This window comes from Solea senegalensis, linkage group LG19, assembly GCF_019176455.1.
Source record: "Solea senegalensis isolate Sse05_10M linkage group LG19, IFAPA_SoseM_1, whole genome shotgun sequence".
Classification (NCBI taxonomy): domain Eukaryota; kingdom Metazoa; phylum Chordata; class Actinopteri; order Pleuronectiformes; family Soleidae; genus Solea; species Solea senegalensis.
In genome coordinates this window covers 10,087,020-10,107,579 of record NC_058038.1, presented here as the reverse complement: position 1 = coordinate 10,107,579, position 20,560 = coordinate 10,087,020, and the positions used below count along the sequence as shown (strand labels likewise).

General features: G+C 39.7%; 3 protein-coding genes across 3 annotated transcripts in view; 2 read left to right on the top strand and 1 right to left on the bottom strand.

Moving 5' to 3' along the window:
• The first annotated feature begins 2,448 nt into the window (after positions 1-2,448).
• LOC122785433 (kynurenine--oxoglutarate transaminase 3-like) lies at positions 2,449-5,505 on the top strand. Its single transcript, XM_044051218.1, has 6 exons — positions 2,449-2,510; positions 2,994-3,138; positions 4,443-4,592; positions 4,682-4,768; positions 4,847-4,969; positions 5,353-5,505. Exons 1-6 carry the CDS (start codon positions 2,455-2,457, stop codon positions 5,488-5,490), a joined length of 699 nt encoding a protein of 232 aa, XP_043907153.1. The 5' UTR covers positions 2,449-2,454; the 3' UTR covers positions 5,491-5,505.
• A 2,331-nt stretch (positions 5,506-7,836) lies between these two features.
• fkbp10a (FKBP prolyl isomerase 10a) lies at positions 7,837-13,480 on the bottom strand. The gene is made up of 10 exons (XM_044050604.1): positions 13,160-13,480; positions 12,096-12,241; positions 11,817-12,006; positions 11,581-11,726; positions 11,258-11,447; positions 10,167-10,312; positions 9,891-10,080; positions 9,541-9,683; positions 9,280-9,443; positions 7,837-8,759 (listed from the first exon to the last, which is right to left on the bottom strand). The coding sequence occupies exons 1-10, from the start codon at positions 13,357-13,359 to the stop codon at positions 8,574-8,576; spliced, it is 1,701 nt and encodes a 566-aa protein (XP_043906539.1). The 5' UTR covers positions 13,360-13,480; the 3' UTR covers positions 7,837-8,573.
• Positions 13,481-15,665: 2,185 nt separating this feature from the next.
• The window catches only part of p3h4 (prolyl 3-hydroxylase family member 4 (inactive)), a 7,944-nt gene continuing 3,049 nt past the window's right edge, over positions 15,666-20,560 (top strand). The window contains exons 1-6 of the mRNA XM_044050606.1: positions 15,666-16,271; positions 17,555-17,704; positions 17,804-17,975; positions 18,066-18,194; positions 18,704-18,849; positions 19,283-19,366. Of these exons, the coding sequence (XP_043906541.1) occupies positions 15,822-16,271; positions 17,555-17,704; positions 17,804-17,975; positions 18,066-18,194; positions 18,704-18,849; positions 19,283-19,366 (1,131 nt within the window). The 5' untranslated portion in view covers positions 15,666-15,821. The remainder of the gene's footprint in view (positions 16,272-17,554; positions 17,705-17,803; positions 17,976-18,065; positions 18,195-18,703; positions 18,850-19,282; positions 19,367-20,560) is intronic.

Here is a 20,560-nt window from a genome sequence, read left to right as displayed (position 1 = left end):
ACCTGCAAGCATAATATAAAGTACTTACACTGTGTACTTTTTGAGTAATCCTGTCAAAATCATTACAGAGGACAAGATTAAGTCTATTTCGCCCTACTTTGACATGGAATAAAAAGCTTATTTTCCATTAGTAGTCCAAGATTCACACACTATAGAACTTAGTACTTCCCAAACTTACCTGCATGAATAATAAGAACTACTTTTACTGTGTACCTTTTGAGTAATCCTCTGCCAAAATTCTTTACATAGAACATGATTAAGTCAATTTTGTCCATCTTGGACATTGAATAAAAAGCTTATTTTACATAAGTAGTCGGTGATTCACACACTATAGAGTTGTGTGAAGTTTTGTGAAGAGTTGTACAAACATTGGACAAAATTGACTTAATCTTGTCCTCTGTTAAGGATTTCGACAGAGTATTACTCAAAAAGTACACAGTAAAAGTACTTCATACTATGAATGTATGTAGTCTGGGAAGTACTAAGTTCTGTAGTGTGTGAATCATTGACTACTTATAGAAAATAAGCCTTTTATTCCATGACAAATTTGGACAAATTGACTTAATCTTGTCCTCTGTAATGATTTTGACAGGATTACTCAAAAAGTACACAGTAAAAGTATTTCATATTATGAATGCAGGTAGTCTGGGAAGTACTAAGTTCTATAGTGCGTGAATCACTGACAACTTATGTAAAATAAGCTTTTTATTCCATGTCCAACTTGGACAAAATTGACTTAATCATGTCTTCTGTAAAGAATTTTGGCAGAGGATTACTCAAAAGGTACACAGTAAATGTACTTTATATTATGAATGTATGTCGTCTGGGAAGTACTAAGTTCTATAGTGTGTGAATCTCTGACTACTTATGGAAAATATGCTTTTTATTCCATGTGGAAGTAGGACAAAATAGATTTAATCTTGTCCTCTGTTAAGGATTTCGACAGAGGATTACTCAAAAAGTACACAGTCTAAGTACTTCATATTATGCTTGCAGGTAGTCTGGGAAGTATTCAGTTCACTACTTTCTAGTTTTCTCTTTGTTTCTTCTTCTTCTTTGAGTTTTCTGGCGGAATCCTCTGTTTCGGTGTGTAAACAAAGTTTAAATAAATAAATAAATGAATACATAAATAACACTGGGGTGTTGTTTCCAGTTGTTGCTCTCCGGCGCTGCCGCTGCATACTACTCAGTCCAGCAGTATGAATCTTGAACTCCTCACAGTCACTCCCAGCTCTTCAGTGCCGTTTCATTACGATTACAGTAAACGTTAGTAGATTTGCGGCTGATTTGACCAGGCAAGCGCGAACTACGGCTGGCTTGACCGCAGTGGCATCGTGCACCTCCTGCTCTCTTAAAAGAATGCACTCTTAAATCTCAGCAGCTCTAATTTTTCTTTTTTTCCTGCACCTGCAGTTATTTATATTGTTAATAAATTAAGAAATCTAATATATATTATATGATATATATGTGTAGGGATGGGAGATATGTCAAAAACATTCCCCAGGGTAAGAATATGTCATCCCACGTTAAAAACGATACATTCCCATTGATGACGTACATATGTGCGCAAGCAGTGCACATAAAGTAATTGTGCTGCCCCATTGCAACAGAGCCTACACACACCTGCCAACCTCTGCGCATTTTGACATTAAATTACGCTACGCTATTCCGACGTGTCACTTCAAACTACAGTCTGTGGCTCTAACTTTAGCAACTTTAGCAACTTTAGCCTGCTGGGAAAAGACGACTTCGACCAGTCATTGCGCTCGTTTCCATCCATTCAGTTAGCTTATGTCAAATATATTAAGATCTACATTTAAGATAGGTCTGATTTAAAGTGAATCAGAGTAATATAAACAACTCTGTATGGGTTCAAAAAAGAAGTGCCTTTTCTTCTTATAGAGTTCTTGTTTTCCCTCATTGTCTATTTGTATGTTGAATATCTGTGTGGGGAAGTGATTATTAAGCATGTGAAAGAGACATATTAATTATGTGTGGTCAGCCAAAAGGTCATTGAAAATGAGATGATTTTTCCCTGGGACCCATCTAAAAGACCACCCTTGGGTCCCAGGACACATCGCATTGAAAAGCTAGCAACATCACTGCTTTATTATCATTTTGGTTATAGATTTATTGTCAAAAAGATAAGGCTGAATTGGCGTTTATCTATCGTCATTTTTGTTGTTACCGTGATAAATACCAGAAATGATCGCCCATCCCTAGTATGTATCATATATGAAAATATCTTATTCAGGATACAGCCAATCAGATTTCTTGTGCCTTTGCAAACAGTCAGCGACGCAAAGCCCTGAATGTTATTGAACACCACCAGCTCTGAACTTGTCTAACTGAACAGGCTGATCCAGTATTTCACTTCACAGTTAAACACAACAACTTCTTGTTCTTAATTGTCGACTTAATCCCCTGTGATGTGGTTTCATCTCACAGTGTACGATGACATCACGACACACCCACTCCAAAAGAATTGAAGGACTGGACAAAAATGTCTGGTAAGTGACAGAATTAAACTTCCACCTGTGTTTATGACAATGAAGAAGAGGAATAGTTATAATGACAATTAGTTTAGTTTATTTTGTTTTTTGCACAATATACACATATGTAAAAAAACTGTGTAAAAATTTGGGAGAAAAACAGAGAGGGTTTATTTGAAGAAAGTAATAACTTTCAACTCAAGTGTTCAAATGTGTGGCTTCGAGATGCATTTAAGAAACTTCACTTCTGCAAGCACATATACCTTATAGTATAGTTTGACAGAAATATTGATTTAATTTGTATCATGATAGATATGGAATTATGTATTCCCATATTACCCAGCCCTAATCATTTTTACACCTTCTTAAAATTAAAATGAACGAATGTGTATGCGCTAGAGTTTTTTTGAAAACATTTTTGTCTGATTCTTTTTGCTCGTCAGACACGACAGCATGAGATGTGTTCTGTCCAGTTATGGGTTTATTTTTCTGTCGACTCAGGGTGGCGTTTACTTCAGTGGCAGCAGACCCGTCCATAGTGAACCTCGGTCAAGGGTACCCCGACATCCCCCCGCCTTCTTATGTCAAAGAGGCTCTGGCAAAAGCCGCATCCGTGGACAAGATAAACCAGTACACCAGAGGCTTTGTAAGCAACATCTCACACAGTGTGACATACAGTAAAACAACATGATAACAACATGTAAGATTACTGGACCTCATGTGTCAGCCATTTGTTTCTAGTGGCATGTACAATTGAATGATATGCACATTTCATTACTTGAAAATTGTCATCATGCTTATTTTATATTTTACTCTGCATTTAGAAATATAATTAAAGAGCTATGCGTATGAACCAGAGCTAATAATAGTTCTGTTGTCTGTCACCTGTTTAAAGTTTAGACACTTGCACTGCTGACGGTGCCAAAAATAACACAAGTTTCCTTTCTGGAGCCTGAAACCAGGACTGAATGAATGAGTAAACACATCCTGACCTACTGGAAAGGAAGCATGATCATATATGGTTATTCTAGCTCTCCTCGCACACACACACACACACTGAAAATCACACAGGTGTCACATGTTTATGTTGGTCATTCAATTCACACACTTTTCTGAAGTTTAGAAGGATTAAACTCAATTTGATGGGGAAGGTTTTTAAATAATGTAAGACCAAATTATATTTGTATACATATATATATATATATATGTATGTATAAATATATATACACATATATACACAGTATATGTATGTACAAATATACAAATGAGACCCATGTGTTTACTATATAGGAGGTGAAAACTATCTAACCAAACCAACAAACTATACTAACTACAGTTTACCATTGTTTGTTTATTTGGTGTTATTCACCTTCTCTTATCAGATATATGGAGCCCTGATGTGTGATGTGTTCAATGACAATGATGTAAAAACTTTGTGGTCATGGAGTATCCCTTTAGTAATTAATACAAGCTGTATGATTTTTCACGCTCTTAAATGTGAATATTCACTGGGTTGTTTGCTCCATATAATAAAGAAATCATCAAAACTGGAGAATTTTAGTGTGGACAAAATAAGACTAGATCTTCTGGTTTGGGAAACACTGATCAACATTTTTTTTATAATTTCCTGCCATTTTATGGACCAAAGAAATGATCGATTAATGGAAAAAGTAATCAGCAGATTGTTATAATCTATTATGAAAAGAATTGTTAGTTGTAGCTGGAGTGGCAAGTGCAAGCTAAGAGCCTTCATAATCAGTTTTAATTGAAAATAAAAAAAACAATAGTGATGTTTCTGAAGTATTTTGCATGTATTTGCTCTGTATTAGATTTTTTTCCCCTTCCAACACTTAAAATGAACATTCTGACATTTATGCAGTTAATTCCACAGTTTCAATATATTCACTGTCCTGTTACTCCTTTACATCTTGTGTTTATACTGAATATTAGGGTCATCCCTCACTGGTGAAAGCCCTCGCTCAGGTTTATGGAAAAGTCTACGGACGGCACATCGACCCTTTCAAAGATATCCTGGTCACAGTCGGAGGTTACGGTTCCTTGTTCAGCACCATGCAAGCGCTGGTGGAGGAGGGAGACGAGGTACACGCACGCCCTCACCTCTCTCACATCTGTATTTGTCTTTGAATTCAGAAACATGCTCCCAGTATTTACAGTGCTTTTCCGCCTAGGTCATCATAATAGAACCTTTCTTCGATTGCTACGTACCTATGGTACGAATGGCCGGAGCCAAGCCTGTGCTGATACCGCTACGCCTTGTAAGTTCAATTTAAATGAGCCGCTGTTTGACGAACATGTTCCATGTTTACAGAGTTTACTCTACTACAACTCAACAGAAGCCTGGAAAGAAGACAATCACAAGTGCTGACTGGTTTCTTGATCCGGAGGAGCTTTCCAGTAAATTCAACTCCAAGACAAAGGCCATCATCATCAACACACCAAACAATCCTATAGGAAAGGCAAGTATACATCATGGTCACCTTGTGTTATGTTGGACAAATGAAATCAGTTACCGTGTCTATTTGTAAACAAATGTTTTATCAGTGATAGCATTCACAAAAACAAATCTCTCTACTCCTAAGAGTGCAGAGGTGATGATATGTTAGCTGTTTCTTGAATGCATCTTGAAGCTGCTCCTCTTAGCTCAACACGCTGTGAACCCTGCATTACTTTCACTGGCTCTCATGCACTGGAGTTTAGAATATTCAAATATTCAATGGATAATGCCTTTGAATATTCAAATAGCATTTTTGCTAAAAATGCCCACCTGAAATAAACGCTTAATGTAATGATTGTAATGTAACGTACGCAGTTTCAGTCGTTTCTGTTTTTATTCCTGCAGATTTTTAGCAGAGATGAGCTGCAGATGATCGCTGACCTGTGTATAAAACACGACACTCTGTGCTTCAGCGACGAGGTGTATGAGTGGCTCATCTACAGGGGAAACCAGCATATCAAAATTGGTATGATTTATATTTAATCAATTGTCTGACCAAAATTGTGCCTCTTAGGTGCCTCTCTCTGAGCCTTAGGAAAACTCATACACGGGTATGTTGGAGATATTCGCTTAACAACATAACTGAGGTCCTTTTTTTATTATCATTTATTTATTTATATTTTTTTCATGGGCCAAGAGGGTATAGATATGCACTTACCATTATGCACTCATAGCTGGACCATGCAGTAATTACTGTATGTTGTTTGATGCACTTCCAGGCTGTGTATTTTGGTCGATGCGTCAATGTCACAAAACACTAATGCTATGTTAACATGCATTATTGTTGAAGAAAAAAGAGGAGACTAAAATGTTTTGCATTAAATAAAAACTAAGATAAAATATTTCGGTATTGTCCTTTTACCATTAAAAAACGGTACATTTTGGCTCTTTTGTGTGAGGATTTGATCAGCATTCCGGAACATGTGCGTGTTCAGTATCAAATACGTAATCAATGTCCAATCGTAAGTGGTTCTTTTGAATAAAATGCATTTATTTACATCCCGTGCACAGGTACGGAGGATGATGAATGACCTACCTAAATGTCCTTTCAAACCCAATGCCCCCCTCTGGTGGCTTAACAAAAGAATTACATGATGGCTTCAACAATCTCTTTATTTTGGTCAATAAAATAAAGAGACAGATATCTAGCTGTTAGGCATTCACAATACTCTGAACAAGTTGATGTGCAGCAGCTATATTTCTGGCATGTGCTGTTGGTGCGACTCTGTCGCTGCAACAGAAAGCCGCCCTGACTGAACCTCACGTGACTCATACTTTCAATCAAGCTTGTTTACAGAGTCAGCGATGACATCGTACTATGACGTCATGACACGACGTAACACCTGTGCTCAGTTACACCTGTCTAAACTAAAGATTGACTTTCATAGTAGGTTTTGAACACCATGTGACCTTTCGCCCAGACACTTTTATCAGTGTCGGTTAGTATGTCATCCGGGAAAAATGTCATAGGCTAGTATGTCGTCCAAAATGTGAAAATGTCATAGGTTAGTATGTCAAAATTCAAAATGTGACAAAAAGTCATAAGTAAGTCATCTAGGTTAGTATGTCGTCCAAAATGAGACAAAACAGTCATAGTACAGTATGTCATCCAAAATCAGTCAAAAAAGTAATAGTATAGTATGTTGTCCAAAATGAGATAAAAAAATCATAGTATCGTATGTCGTACAAAATCACGCAAAAAAGTCATAGTATAGTATGTCGTGCAAAATCAGTCAAAAAAGTCATAGTATAGTATGTCGTCCAAGATCAGTCAAAAAAGTAATAGTACAGTATGTCGTCCAAAATAAGTCAAAAATATTATAGTTTAGTCTGTCTTCCTAAAGGAGTCAAGAAAGTCATAGTATAGTATGTTGTCCAAAATCAGTCAAAAAAGTCATAGTTAGAGTGCCTTCTCCAGCAACGCATTCAATTGAGAACTCCCTGGAGTGCTCTGTAGAATTCCTTACATTAAAACGTTGCTATGGTTTTTGTCTCACGCTGTGTGTTGTTTTCATTTTCATATTACTTGCAGTTTTTCTTAAAATACCACTGTCTAAATATTTCAAGTTTTAAAGGTATTTTCTAGTTAAAACTGGTTTTTCTCTCGATTACATAACACAACAGTTCTAGAAAGTGGTGATCAATTACACTTGGGTTAAATAAACAGAAATATCTCGATGTTTAATTTCAGAGTTGACTTGTATTTTTAGAATTAAGTGCTACCTCAAGAAAATAATTAAGAAGTAGATTTTTTTTCTCCTAATCTCAGCGCCTACTTCTTAACTGTCATTTTGGAAAATAATATTTTCACTAGTTCAGCAAACCTTTACCTTTTATCTTTGAGACAGACATTTGTGAACAATGTGCCGCTTTCAGCAAGGCACACATACTTAAGTCCAAACTTTCACGTTCCAGCTTGTCAGAAATAACTATCTTGATTCCTTTACAAAAAAGGAGAGATTGAAATCTGCTGCTCAATACACATACATACACTTAGTAAAAAGGAAAAAAAAGGCAGTTGTCTCTTACTTTAAAAAAAACTTTATTTGAAGATCTACAAAAAGTCATCATCAATGTCTACTATAGATTTCCTTTTATGGTACAAATGAACAGGGAAATTACAAAAGTACAACCAGTGATTTTTAATCTTTTTTTTTTTAGAAAAGAGTGTGAGGTGCAACATTGACTGTATTCATGTGAACAATTTTACAGAAAATTGTATATTTTTGAAGATAGGCTCATGTTTCTTAGGTAGTTTTTTTCAGGTCAACCAGGGCCCGCTTCCTTAAAAAAACAAGTGTATTTTCTTTTGAGTTATTTTTTACCTTTTCACATTTTTAAACACCAGTTTCTTGTGCACAACTTACAGAAAGAAAAAGTAACTTTCTTGTGCAGTCTATATGTTTACATCAAAGGAAATCTGAAAGATTCTACTGAAGTATGAATAAAACGACATTAAAAAGACATGTTGCTCTGAATGAGCCATAATCAGATTTAAAAGTGGAATACTACAATTTTAGTCACATTATGTTGACCTATAAACATCAAATTAGCATCATGTGAAACCTGAGTCATCATCAGACTAACGTGTAAACAGTAATAGGATTGGAACATAAATTTAGCATTTTGTTACATCAAAATCAAAACGTCTGCAAAAATATTAGCATCCATGCCAACGTTCCGATGTTAACCAGATTAAGACAATAGTCTGAATAACACAAAAAAGTAAAACGGAATGAGCTGATTCACATAATCCCAAAAAGGTCAGCAATAAATAAGCGATAACCAGATTTAAACCACATTATGTAGACATGTAAACATCTTAATCAGATTATATAGTCCTATAACATAACTAATGTAAACACCAAATCGAAATAATGTCTTATTCAGATTAAGGTCAATATTCAAATTACTGGTGTCTACTGCAGTCGGTGTGAGATGTCATTAGACTTTATATAATCTAGGAAAGCGCTGTCTTAATTTAGGTTTCTGAAACATACCCAAAGGTTGCTAGGACGACAGAGTTGACCTGAGCCAATGCAGGCCTGTGTCTTATCATCACTGATTTAGAGTTCGTCTCGTTTCGCTTGTTCAGTCGCCTCATCTGTTTGTTGCAGTTCAGACTCCACAATCTTGCCATCTCTATTTTGATCCTGGTTATCAAACATCTCCTTAACGATGCTGTCGGCATCGACCCCCGGCCGGAGACGACCTGTGCCTTCCTTAACTTGGATCATGATGAAGGATGAAAACTGGAGAGACATTAGAGGAGTTAGAATGACTCAAACTCAAAAAAACAAAATCCTATTTTTTTTTTTTACTAGAGAACCCGTTGGTATTAACATCTATCCTAGGTGATCCAATCATGGGCAGCGTGCATTTAAATAAAGGGGCGGGGACACCAGATCCAAGGACACGCAGCCAGGATGCAGATTTAATGCCAGTCGTACTAAAGCAGAGGTTCAAACTCGCAGCCTGTTTTGTTTTGATATTTATAGATTAATTTAGCATCATGAAAGTTAACTATCATTGTCAAAACAAACACCTTTAATTTGAAATCATGATATCATGTTGAGCTCATATCGCCCACCCCAATGAGCAGTTGGTTTTCCCACACAGTTGGACCTTTTTCACCTGACCTTCTGACCAAGCTCAGTTTGAGACCCCTGAACTAAAGTCTGCCTGTGTGCCATCAGATCACGGAGGACGGATGTCAATACCAGGTCTGAACAGGGACTAACATGTTCCCATTTAGCATAAAAGTCCGCTTACCTCCTCTAGAGGGACCTCTTTGTCACCATTGAGGTCCATAGCAGGAAAGAGTGGGTCAGGGCTGTCTGCTAGCCACACAAACATGAAGCCTTCAGGTACTCCCTTCTGCAGCTCCACCAACTCCAGCTCAAAGAAGAGAACTGCACTCTTGGGGACTCCTCCAGCTACAAAACCCCCAAGACAGAGGAGAGAAAATATGACTCAGGTTGAGGAGGGGAAAAGTATGCTCAGATTGTGAGCTGAGCAGTTCCACTGACTGACCTCCATCTTCACCGTGTCCCCAGTGAGGAGGAACGATCACTTCTCTCCTCTCGCCCACACACATGCCACTCAAACCTTTCTCCAGACCTAAGATCACCTGGTTGGCCCCGAGCGTCGTGGTGGAAGGTGAGTCGTACTGATCTCTGGGAAATGACACGCAACACGTCACCACAACAATAATCCAAGCTAAATGAATACATGCAGGCTTATGTGCTGTTGTCAACGATACATTAATGACATTTGCAGTTCCACTGGAATCTGTCAGACAAGGAGCCAGCAATGATTACATGCATTAACCAGGAGGTGGAGAAGGATGCAGTGTAGCAGAGTGAACAGCAGAGGGGGCTCACGAGGAGTACAGCAGGGTGCCGTCGAGTAAGGAGCAATTGTAACGATACTGCATCAGATCATTGGCTTCACTCAATAAGCTGCAGTCCTGAGGTTTGTAGGTAACCTTGATCTCGACTGGGTCTTTGGGGTTGTGGAAGTCGATGACATGAACGTCAAAGACCAACACAGCGGAGCCAGGAATCATTTTTCCTGTGGCCAGAGAAACAAATGCACAGAATCAGTGGCCTTCTTTGTTCCACGCCACATGTGATTCGAAGGACCTTCATCAAACTCACCGACCCCGGTTTCTCCATATGCCATGTGAGGGGGAACTGTAATCCTCCTTTTCTCTCCTATGCACAGCCCCTGCAGCGCTTTGTCCATGCCTTGGATCACGTATCCCATCCCGACATACGTGTTATAAGTGCTATTTCGCTGGTAGCTGCCAAGGAAAGAGTCACCGTCATTATTTAAAGTACATTTTGTAAGTCCTAAAGCACTTTTGCCAGAAGAGTTGGTCAAACAGAGAAAGTCAGAAATGCCACACCTTCAATTTTAATTTCAATCTCTTCCTGTTACTGACATATGAAAATTAACCAAAGATGTTTGATATATATAAAATAAAACAGCCAGTGGGACAGTTATGTGTTTGGTCACGTGCATGAACACAGTGTTTCAGCGTGTATGTAAATGTAGCTCTTCATTTCTGTGTTTCGGAAATTATTTGGCAACCCACAAGAGCCTCGAGTCTGGGGAGGTGAAGGACACGCCGTCTAATATTTTAAATTTGGATTGCAGTACTTGTTTTGAACACTGAAGGCCACTATTTTACACACAGCCCCACTCTAACTTGTAATGTGACTTTTCCATGATAGAGTTCTAGCACTACTCAACTCTACTTGCTCTGGAACCAGACACATCGTTTTCCAATACAGACTCGGTCTGACACAGTCACTGAACTGAAATATGGCCGAACGGGTTGTGATTCAGCTCACAATACACCAGACTCCTCTGTTAAACATTGACATTATAAACACTTCCTTGCTAAATGTTGGAGATTAACGCATATCTTCTGGGATTTTTAAGTTTTTTTAATTGATCTACAGTTCGGGCATTGTTCGGTTTGATTCTTGTGTCAGACGTCGTACTCATGACTCTTCCAGTGACGACACTCTCTGACCAATCAGTGTTGATGCCACATTTTAGTATCAGCTCAGCTCACTTGGAACCTCACCAGAGCAGGTACCAAAAAAAGCACCAGGTACTATCAGTAATGGAAACACCAAAAAAATCAGAGTAGAGTCGAATAGAGCCTAGTAGTGCTAGAACTGAATAATGGAAAAGCACCAGTCAACTTCATCGCTTCGTGCTGGAACCTCAGGTTTACCTCGAGTCAAAGGCCTTGCCATCCTGGAAGGTACCATTGTAGTGATATCGGATGTAATCGCCAGTCACCGTACGGCGGGTGCAGCCTTCGGGTACCTCCTTCACCTCCACGATCAGATCGTCATTGGGGTTGAACACATCAACCAGGAGCACCTCAAACACCAGTGTGGCCTGAGGAGGAACCAGACTTCCTGTTTGGGGGGGGGGAGAAAAAAAAAATGCTTGGAGTTGATGCAGAAGTGCGGGTCCATAGCTGTCAAACATTGAGTTTTTATAGCATTAAAAACGATAGACTGAAACCACTGAATGGTGGTTAATTCCTACCATAGCCAGTCTCTCCATAAGCCAGGAAGGGTGGGACGATTATGATCCGTCTCTCACCAACACACATGCCCAGGAGACCCTCGTCCATACCTTTGATGAGGTCTCCTTGTCCCAAGTAGGTGTTGTATGTTGAATTCCCTGAGTGACTGAATTAAACACAGGTCAAACGTCTTCAAAGGGACAGATACAGAACTGCACGTGAGTTCACAGAACGTGACAAAGAAAAACAGACTCACCTGGATTCAAAGGTTTCTCCCGACAACAGGGTGCCGTTATAATGATACCGCACATAATCCGACGCCACAGTCGTGCGCTTGCAACTGGCAGGTTTGCTGACGGTGCGGATCTCCACCTTGTCCTCGGTGTTCCATATGTCCAGCAGGAGAATGTCATACACCAACACAGCGTCCGGAGGGATGATACCACCTGATGTGACGGTATGGATCGTCATCAGGTAATAACAACACCAACACAAGTGCAGTGATGGCATTTACTATCGTTTTCATCAGTCTCACCTGTTCCTACGCTTCCATAGGCCAAGTGGGGAGGGACTGTGATCTTCCGGCGTTCATTGACACACATGCCCAGAAGGCCGCGGTCCATTCCTGTGATGAGTCTGCCCAGGCCCACCTGACTGACGAATGTTTTGCCTCGGTCATGACTGTGAAAGAGAAGTGAGTAGACATGTCGGTCAGGCAGTGCGTCATGAAGAAAAACAGTGAAAGCAACACTATGCAACTTCAAAGTAATCTCTGAATTACAGCAGAGAGAACGCTGCTTCTTTCCTCCTTGCACTACAGTATGAAAGCAGGAAGGAAGTGTTCCATTTTTTAGATATGAACTCCAGATAACGTCTACAGATTCAGGGTTACCCAAACAGTTTCTCCTCATGAAATTTGGTTTTGAACACATGCCCTGTTCAGATAATATCTGGAGTTAAGGGTACATCTGAAAGCAGCTGGTAAGATGCTTGTAATCTTAATGATAATCGGCGACTAAGACTGCCAGAATGAGGCCCTGCCCTGATTTAGCAGATTTAGCAGTCTTAAGCAGTGTTTGGTACACTCAGTAGTGTGATAAAGCCAGCACCCAATTTTCCATCCATGTGGAAAATATCATTTAAAGGCGTCTATGATAGCTCGGCTTCATTCAAACGCAAAAACACAGGGTTGTCTGATGCAAGGCAGCAATTATAGACCACTTAAGCAAAGAAAAGCTCTTCAATAAAGAATGAATATCAGTGGAGAAACAAAAATCATGCATTTTTAATGGAAAGTTTTCAAAATGTAGTTGCAGATTAAATGAGTCCATGTGTGGCTGACACGTCTGCAGTTGTTATCTCAGTTGCAGTCAGTTGTTCATGCATCACAGTCAGATTCACGTTTTTAATCCTGAGTGTTTCCATGTGCATGCAGGAGAGGAAACACGTCCTTACATCAGCAGTGGAAACATTGTAACCTCTCTGTGTGATGTATAACGATGATATAATGTTGTTGCATGTCTCATAATATGTGCGGTTACTGTGTTGCTTTAATAAGCTGACTTTGCACTGTAGGAGATTAAAACTGACGCAGTTCACCTGGAGTCAAACTTCTTTCCGTCCGCAAACAGTGTGCCGTTAAAATGAAAGCGGATAAAATCTTCTGTTTCAACCTCCCGAGGACAAACGCTCGGTATCTCGTACCGATCGACAACAACGTCCAAAAACGGCTCGGGGAGACAATTCACAGCGACAACGAGGAGGGAGAATAAAAGTGTAGAAGATATAATTAAATCCATTTTAAAAAAGACAAATACGTTTGGAGAGAATAAGTTAAAGTGTGGCGACTCTCACAGCTGAGCTAAGTGTCTGCCAGTGACGGTGACGCGGTTCAAGAGGAGACTGAGGAAAACGGACCGCAACAAGTTTGGAACTTCACAGTCAGATCAAGTTAACAGGAATATGATACGGTACTTCCGGTTTTCTCTAAAGAAATAAAAGCCCTCTCAAAGAAGCGATTGAAAATGTATAATATATTCAGTATAATCTAGCTATAATCTGTGAAATGTAACATTATAAGACAGAATCAGCATAAAGAATGCAATCATTTGCTGAGTGGGCTGTAATTTGTTCGATATTATCCTCACAAATCAAATCATTTTGTATCAGGTTTACAACCTAAATGTTACATTTTCATAAATAAGCAGCCTGTTTCTTTAGATTCAGACATTTTATTAAGATTTTATATCTTTGTATACGTAATTAATTAATAATACATTCTTTCATGATTATTCAGTACCTGATTTAATTGCATGTTTTAAAATGGATAGCTCAGTTGGTAGAGTGGACACCTCGTAGGGCAAAGAGCCCATTTGCAGTGACCCCAAGTTTGTTGCAACCCATGGTCCCATTTCATGCATCACTGTCTAATAAAGGTAAAAAATAAGCCCAAAAAGCTGTCTTTAAAATAAAAATAAATGCTAAACTTAGAGAAAGATACACAGGTATGGGTGCACATCTGTGCACTTACACATAAATAAAGACAAAGAAGGGGACAACAAAAACTGACAAAATAATTCATTCAGGTTACACCCTAGACAAATCGCAAGTCCATCACAGGTAAATGAATCCCATTAATCTGCATGTTTTCAGACTGTGGGCCTGGAGGAGGCAGGAATAGGACAAACTTCACACAGAAAGATCCGGGATCCGAATCCTGTGACCTTCTTGCTGTGAGGCAACAATGCTAACCACTTGACCGAATTGAAGTAAACAATTGTACAGATTACAAATTTGCTAAAATAAGAAAAACAAGTAATCATTGATAACGAGACTTTATTTTGACAAGTTTATCTCCGTGAAAAAAGTGACACTATTATTGTGCTTTTATTCTGAATGGAAACATCCGGCGGTTTCCCTTCTCTTACTCGGTCACTTAACGCACGTGTGTCGGGTCTGTTCTCAGCCTCAGCAGCTGGAGGTCAAGGAAGAGGAGGAGGAGGAGCAGAGGAGGAGGAGCGGCTCCTGCACCTCCACCCCCTATTTAATGAAATTCTGCAAACGTGTAATTCCTGACTCCGAGGCCCAGCTTCCATGACTCTAGTCACGTATGGGAATTGTAAAACTGCCTCACTATAATCTGAAATTGACTTGGTGTCACAGATTAATTAGAATGGCTGCCATTTTCCCCTCTCCATAATCTACATTTTACACACATATGTGGTTTTGCTCAGATTTATGTATCCAGACTACACATAGTCAGGGACAAGATATTAGATTTGCCCAGGAGTGGTGAGTGGTTTCCAGCTGTTAAATCCATGTCTGAGCTTGTCAGATATTTGTTTTGGAATGTTGCTTCAAATGAAGACCAGACTGAAAACACAGGAGCTCTTCACTTAAACTACAGTTTATGAGGCTCCGAGCAAAATTAAACATATTATGACTAAAATATACAATAATATAAAATTAATTAATCCATTAATGGAAAACATTGAGGGAAAAACGTGACTTTTTATGTCCAACCTCAGACTGTAATAACTGTGTCAAGCAACCTGGATTTATCACCATCTACACCGGAAGTACAGACTTCTGATTTCAACTTAAGTGAGTTTTTGTCAACTATAGAGCTATGTATTTTTAAATGTACATTGAAAAATAATTAGAGTCACTATCTTTATTATATGCACCTGAAGCTACAACAATATTTATTTAAATATTAAGATAAATAAGGAAAGGAAGCATATCTTAATGGAGACAATTTCAACTACATGTGAATATTGCTGCTTTAATGTTTGGTTTGAAAAGTCTTTATCACACACAAATTAATATAAATAGACAATAATTGGAGTTATTTTTATCTTATTTTCCTCACTGTAATGACAAAATAACCTCTTCAATTTTCATCTATTTTCATTGTGTTATTTATTTGTGTGTTGAAGTATTTTTTTATACCAAACTAAACAAATGTAGTTAGTTAGTAGAACTTGTTTATTAAGTATCTTACCAGAAAGGTCACTTTTCTTTTTATAATATTACTAAAGTAAAAGTCTCAGTGGTAGTCGCGAACAAGCGCTGCTTTTATTTTGAAAGTCCGGAGTAGAAGCTGTGATGTTCCTCATCCAAATCTCCGCGGCTTTCAGAGCCTACGTGCAGTCAGTCATGAGCAAGTTTTGGTAAAGAAAAAGAGGAAGGAATCCTCCTGAAACCCCGACCCATTCAAAACACGAGCAGTCTGCTGCTGGAGCCGGTGGTCGAGGCGACGATGCTCCTCGGAACAAGCGTGTGTCTGTGTGTCCTCGTGCTGTCTCTGCGGGTGGAGGCTCAGTATGAGAAGTACAGCTTTAAAAGTTTCCCCCAGAAGGACATCATGCCGCTGGACACCGCGTATGGCTACGCGATGGAGCAGTACGCGGCGCAGAACTGGGACGACAGCATCAAGTATCTGGAGCTGAGTCTGCGGCTCCACCGGCTCCTGCGGGACAGCGAGGCATTCTGCAGCCGCAACTGCAGCACCGTGAGCCGGGCAGACCCGGACCCCGAACTCGGCGACAGCAGCCTCCGCGTCGTGCGCCACATCCTCCTCAGAGCTGCGTGCCTGAAAAAGTGCAAGGCGCAGTTTCCAGTGTTTAAAGTCGCGTATCCACGCAGGGATGTACTGGAAACGTTCGAACAAAGGATACCGTACCGGTACATACAGTACGCGCACTACCAGGTGAGACCAAACACGTCATGTCTGTGTGGAGTGTTGTGCCAAAACGTCGCCATAAGAAAAGTAGGCCAAACGTACTCCTCCGTGTTTTAAAACATGAATGTGACAGAAATGTTCTCATATAAAGTCACGGTTGCACAGTTAAGTGCAACTTCAGAGTGAGTGAAAACATAAATGTTGGTTTTGCGTGGCCACATCTGTGCGTAACGGCTTTTAAAGGCTCATTAAATGTATGCGCCGTCGTTTCCTTCAAGCCGTTTTCACTCCGTCAGCGAGAGGAAACTTCTCGTGGGCGACATGTGGAGTTTAAATCCACGGCTGCTTTGTTGCGCCCTCCTGCCGACCGAACAGTCATTGAGTATGTGCCACGTCTCTTCCAGTGTTTCCCCCCGAAACAATCCCCTTATTCTTCTTCTTCTCCTCCTGCTCAGTCAGACGCACTGTGATGGGAACCAGGTGTGTTTAAACGAGGCAAATACACTCTTTATTATCCTAATGATGTGATCAAAGCGAGCAGCTCCCTCTACACAAAGTCTTAAACTCAGACAGGAGTGATTATTATTGACGTTTACGATCACAAAATACCTTGAAACCTTTCAAATCCGTCTGGTTGTGTCTAGTCAGACACGGTCTGGATGAACCAAACCCCCTAATCCTGAGATCCCTGTCTTAAAACATCTATGTATGCTATGTGAATATCTAACTAACATTTAAATATTATATTTTCATATTCATTTTCTTATTTTATTGCTTATTATATTCATATATGAGTCGATACCAATACATATTCAGTATCGATATCGATACTTTGTGCAGTGTTGGCATTTGTGTGACACTGGTTATGATCACTGTATGGAATATTGAAAAAAGAATGAAATGAATGAAATCCCATATGATCCAAAAACCTTAAATATCACATATTCTAATTTATCACATCTAATTTAATCCAACCATGTATCTGTTCATCAGATGAATTGATTTAAGGAGAGATTTCAAGAGAATTTCAGAGCCACAGTCAAAAATGTGGGAGTCAAAATTAAATGAAGCCGCCTCGTTAGGAGGTTTAAAAAACTTAGTTTTATTGCAGTTCTGTGGTGTGTTAATATATTTACTATTGTGTTTTAAAGCCCCTTTGGCTACTTCACTTAATCTCTTCACCTCTTATTTATCCCACATATTCAAATTAGATCAAGGTTTCTGTCAGGGCTCATTGTGTTTCTATTTAAAATAAAATGCTGTCCAGTCCAACTTAAGTGTCCATTTTACCGTTATCTCTTCCTCCACAGCTGAATAACGTGGAGAAGGCTATCGCAGCAGCCCACACTTACCTGAAGAAGAACCCGAAAGACTCCTACCTGACCAAGAACATGAACTACTACAAGACGCTGTTCGACGTGGAGGAATATCTCATCGACCACGAGGAGCAGCCGTACGAGGTTCGTAGCCTGACGCCGCTTTCCCTCGTCCCGGGTTAAACGTGCGCACAATTCAGCTTCTTCCTTTTCACGTACAGTGCATGTGTTTGTCGTGTGCAGAGTGTGTTCCTCAAGAGCGTGATGCTCTACAACACTGGGGACTTCAGCAACAGTGCCCGGAACATGGAGCAGGCCGTCACACAGTACTTTGAGATCTACAGCCTCTGCCAGGCGGGCTGCGAGGGCTCGTTTGAGATCGTGGAGTACAAAGACTTCTACCCCACGATGGCGGGTGAGCAGAGAGAAGTTTTCATGGAACAACTGCAGCTCAGAACGTTTGAGAAAATAATGAAGTCTTTCTTTTTGCTCTCGCGTCCCTCAGATCTCTACACCGATGTGCTCAAGTGTAAGATAAAATGTGAGGAGAACCTGACGCCCAACGTTGGAGGATTCTTTGTGGAGAAGTTTGTCGCCACGATGTATCACTACCTCCAGTTTTCCTATTACAAATGTAAGGACCATGATATTGACAGTTTATAAAGAAATGGACGTGGCCTTCTGGTTTGAAAAGTGATTCCTAGGAAGTGGGACGGAAGTTAGCCACTAGAGGGCGACACCACTGATTGCAAAAAGAACTCGCAAATGACTACGCACTAAGATGTTGGGTGCACTTTGTTTCACAAAAACATTCAGTTTGATGTAAACGCATAAACGTGATGTGACTGGCTAATGCTCGTGCTGCCGCTCCAAAAATGCAGCATTTCTTAACTTCTGCCACGTGCAACGCAAGCAAATGGACCCACAATGCAGTTCGGCGACGTTTTAGGTTTTTCTTCAGTAGAATATGATGACAATTTTGGAACTTGTGTTCCCCTTTAGAGGAAAATACGAGGCATCACAATGGGAGATAGTTTGACCGCCGGAAGACGACGTCCATATTTATAAACAGTCTGTGGGCACAGGCTTTCAAGAGCGTGTGTATGTGATGCATTTATGTGATCATTCTGTGTCCCTTTACAGTGAACGACGCAAAGAACGCTGCTCCGTGTGCAGCCAGTTACATGCTGTTTGATCCCAAAGACCAGGTGATGCAGCAGAACGTCGCATACTACCGTTTTTACCGGGAGCAGTGGGGCCTCGAGGAGCCAGACTTTCAGCCTCGGACTGTGAGTGAACACTTTCGTTTCCTCCTTATCCGTTTTCACTTGCAGGTTTTCCTTTTGTTTTTTTTTTAACAAGGCTCAAATGATGCAGTTGAGATTGTTTAGAGGCGGCAGAAAGTTCACGGCAGCTAAATTAACCGAAGCAGAACAACTATAGCATATAGCGGTCCTGGCGTGAACATGAACACGACCTCAGGGTGGTAGTTAGGAGCTCATATAGTTGTGTATATGAGTGTGTCTTTCATGGTGGAGCGTTGGCAGCAGCTGCAGTGAACCACTGGCCCGTAAAAGTCTTTGCCCACTGAAGCTGCCCCACTTTCAAACAAATTTGTCACCCCTGTAAATGCAAGGAGCAGGAAAAAGGGGGCAGTAAACAAAAAGAAGACGGAAAAGTGTTGTTATTGTTGCCCAGCGAAGTGTCGATTTTGTTTTTCAGGAAGCACTGAGGTATTTTAACCAGACAACCAAACTGAAGGAGATGCTGGAGTTTGCACTGAACTACCTTCAAACAGACGACGAGGTAAGCGTCACTGCTGTTGTTTTTATGCGAGCACAGTCACCATGAATATTCAGTCATCACAAACACATTGTCAGTTTTTCCTGATGTAAAAGACAACAAAAGCATCAGCAGCTGCTGGAGGAGTGAGCTGGTGTCGCTTTGATTGACTGAATCAGAGCGAGGTCTTTTTTTTTTCTCTCCTGTATGTAGGAGGAGGAGAAACTGTCTGCAAAATGTCTTTTGTTTGGTGTCAGACTTTTTCCACAAAGGAGAAAAACACATGTGATTAGGAGAGTAAATAGATGCTGAAGCAGAGCATAAATGTAATTTTAAAGGGAGTTAAAGGGTCCAGTGTGTAGGAATTAGTGACATCTAATGGTGAGACTGTAGATTGCAACAAACAGGGGACTTTTCTGCTCAGCCCTCAAGAGTATCAGGGAACTACGGTGGCCTTTGAACACCAAAAATGATGTTGTCATCATTGTTCTTTAAGTATTATATAATGGTTTGCTTAACTTAAAATCTTATGCTTCTCATAAAGTACTCGTAAAAAGGTTTATTCTATGGTTGTTTTTATTCTAAAGCCATTATACACTTTATACAAACATAATTATGGTTAATATATTTAATATCTTACAATAAATAAATAAAAAAAAATTTTTTTAAGTTAAAACAATCACTGTGGTTATGAAGTAAACCATGTTGCAGCAGCAGACACACAGTATTTCTAAATACCGGTCATAAGAGGTCAAATCAGTGTGTAAATGCTGCACTGATACATTTTATTGCTCATAAATTCATATTTTTAAGTGTAAGAAGGTGAAGGATTGAAATGAATTAAATTTTGATTAAAAGATCAAGCTTTATACTTTTGTGGTTGGAAATATGAGATTACCTGAATTTCAAAGGTATGTCTTGTTTTTTTTGTCTTTGCTTTGTGTGGGTTTTAAATTATTTTATCTGACGAGTCTTTCAGATCTTACTCTGAACGGCACAGACAAACAAAATTCCATCATCTTCCATCAGCAGTATGTTTTTTTTGGCGACTCAGAACCTCAGCAGATAAAACTCAAACTGTCTCCACGACTCGCCAAGTCTGAAAATATATATATTTTTTTATGATCTGACACTTTAAAAACTGAATTGGTTGACCACGCTGACCAAGGGTACAAATTTCCTTTTTTATTTAGTTTTATCTGATCACTTCAGACTAGA

What these genes read in the sequence shown, in the direction of transcription:
- LOC122785433 (XM_044051218.1), top strand. Translation starts at nt 2,455, where the DNA reads ATGACATCACGACACACCCACTCCAAAAGAATTGAAGGACTGGACAAA. An exon ending in GGACTGGACAAAAATGTCTG is followed by an intron (nt 2,511 to 2,993) that starts GTAAGTGACAGA and finishes CTGTCGACTCAG; the next exon opens with GGTGGCGTTTACTTCAGTGG. An exon ending in TGGTGGAGGAGGGAGACGAG is followed by an intron (nt 4,593 to 4,681) that starts GTACACGCACGC and finishes TTTTCCGCCTAG; the next exon opens with GTCATCATAATAGAACCTTT.
- fkbp10a (XM_044050604.1), bottom strand. Translation starts at nt 13,359, where the DNA reads ATGGATTTAATTATATCTTCTACACTTTTATTCTCCCTCCTCGTTGTC. An exon ending in CTATGGAAGCGTAGGAACAG is followed by an intron (nt 12,007 to 12,095) that starts GTGAGACTGATG and finishes CCGTCACATCAG; the next exon opens with GTGGTATCATCCCTCCGGAC. An exon ending in ATATGGAGAAACCGGGGTCG is followed by an intron (nt 10,081 to 10,166) that starts GTGAGTTTGATG and finishes CTCTGGCCACAG; the next exon opens with GAAAAATGATTCCTGGCTCC.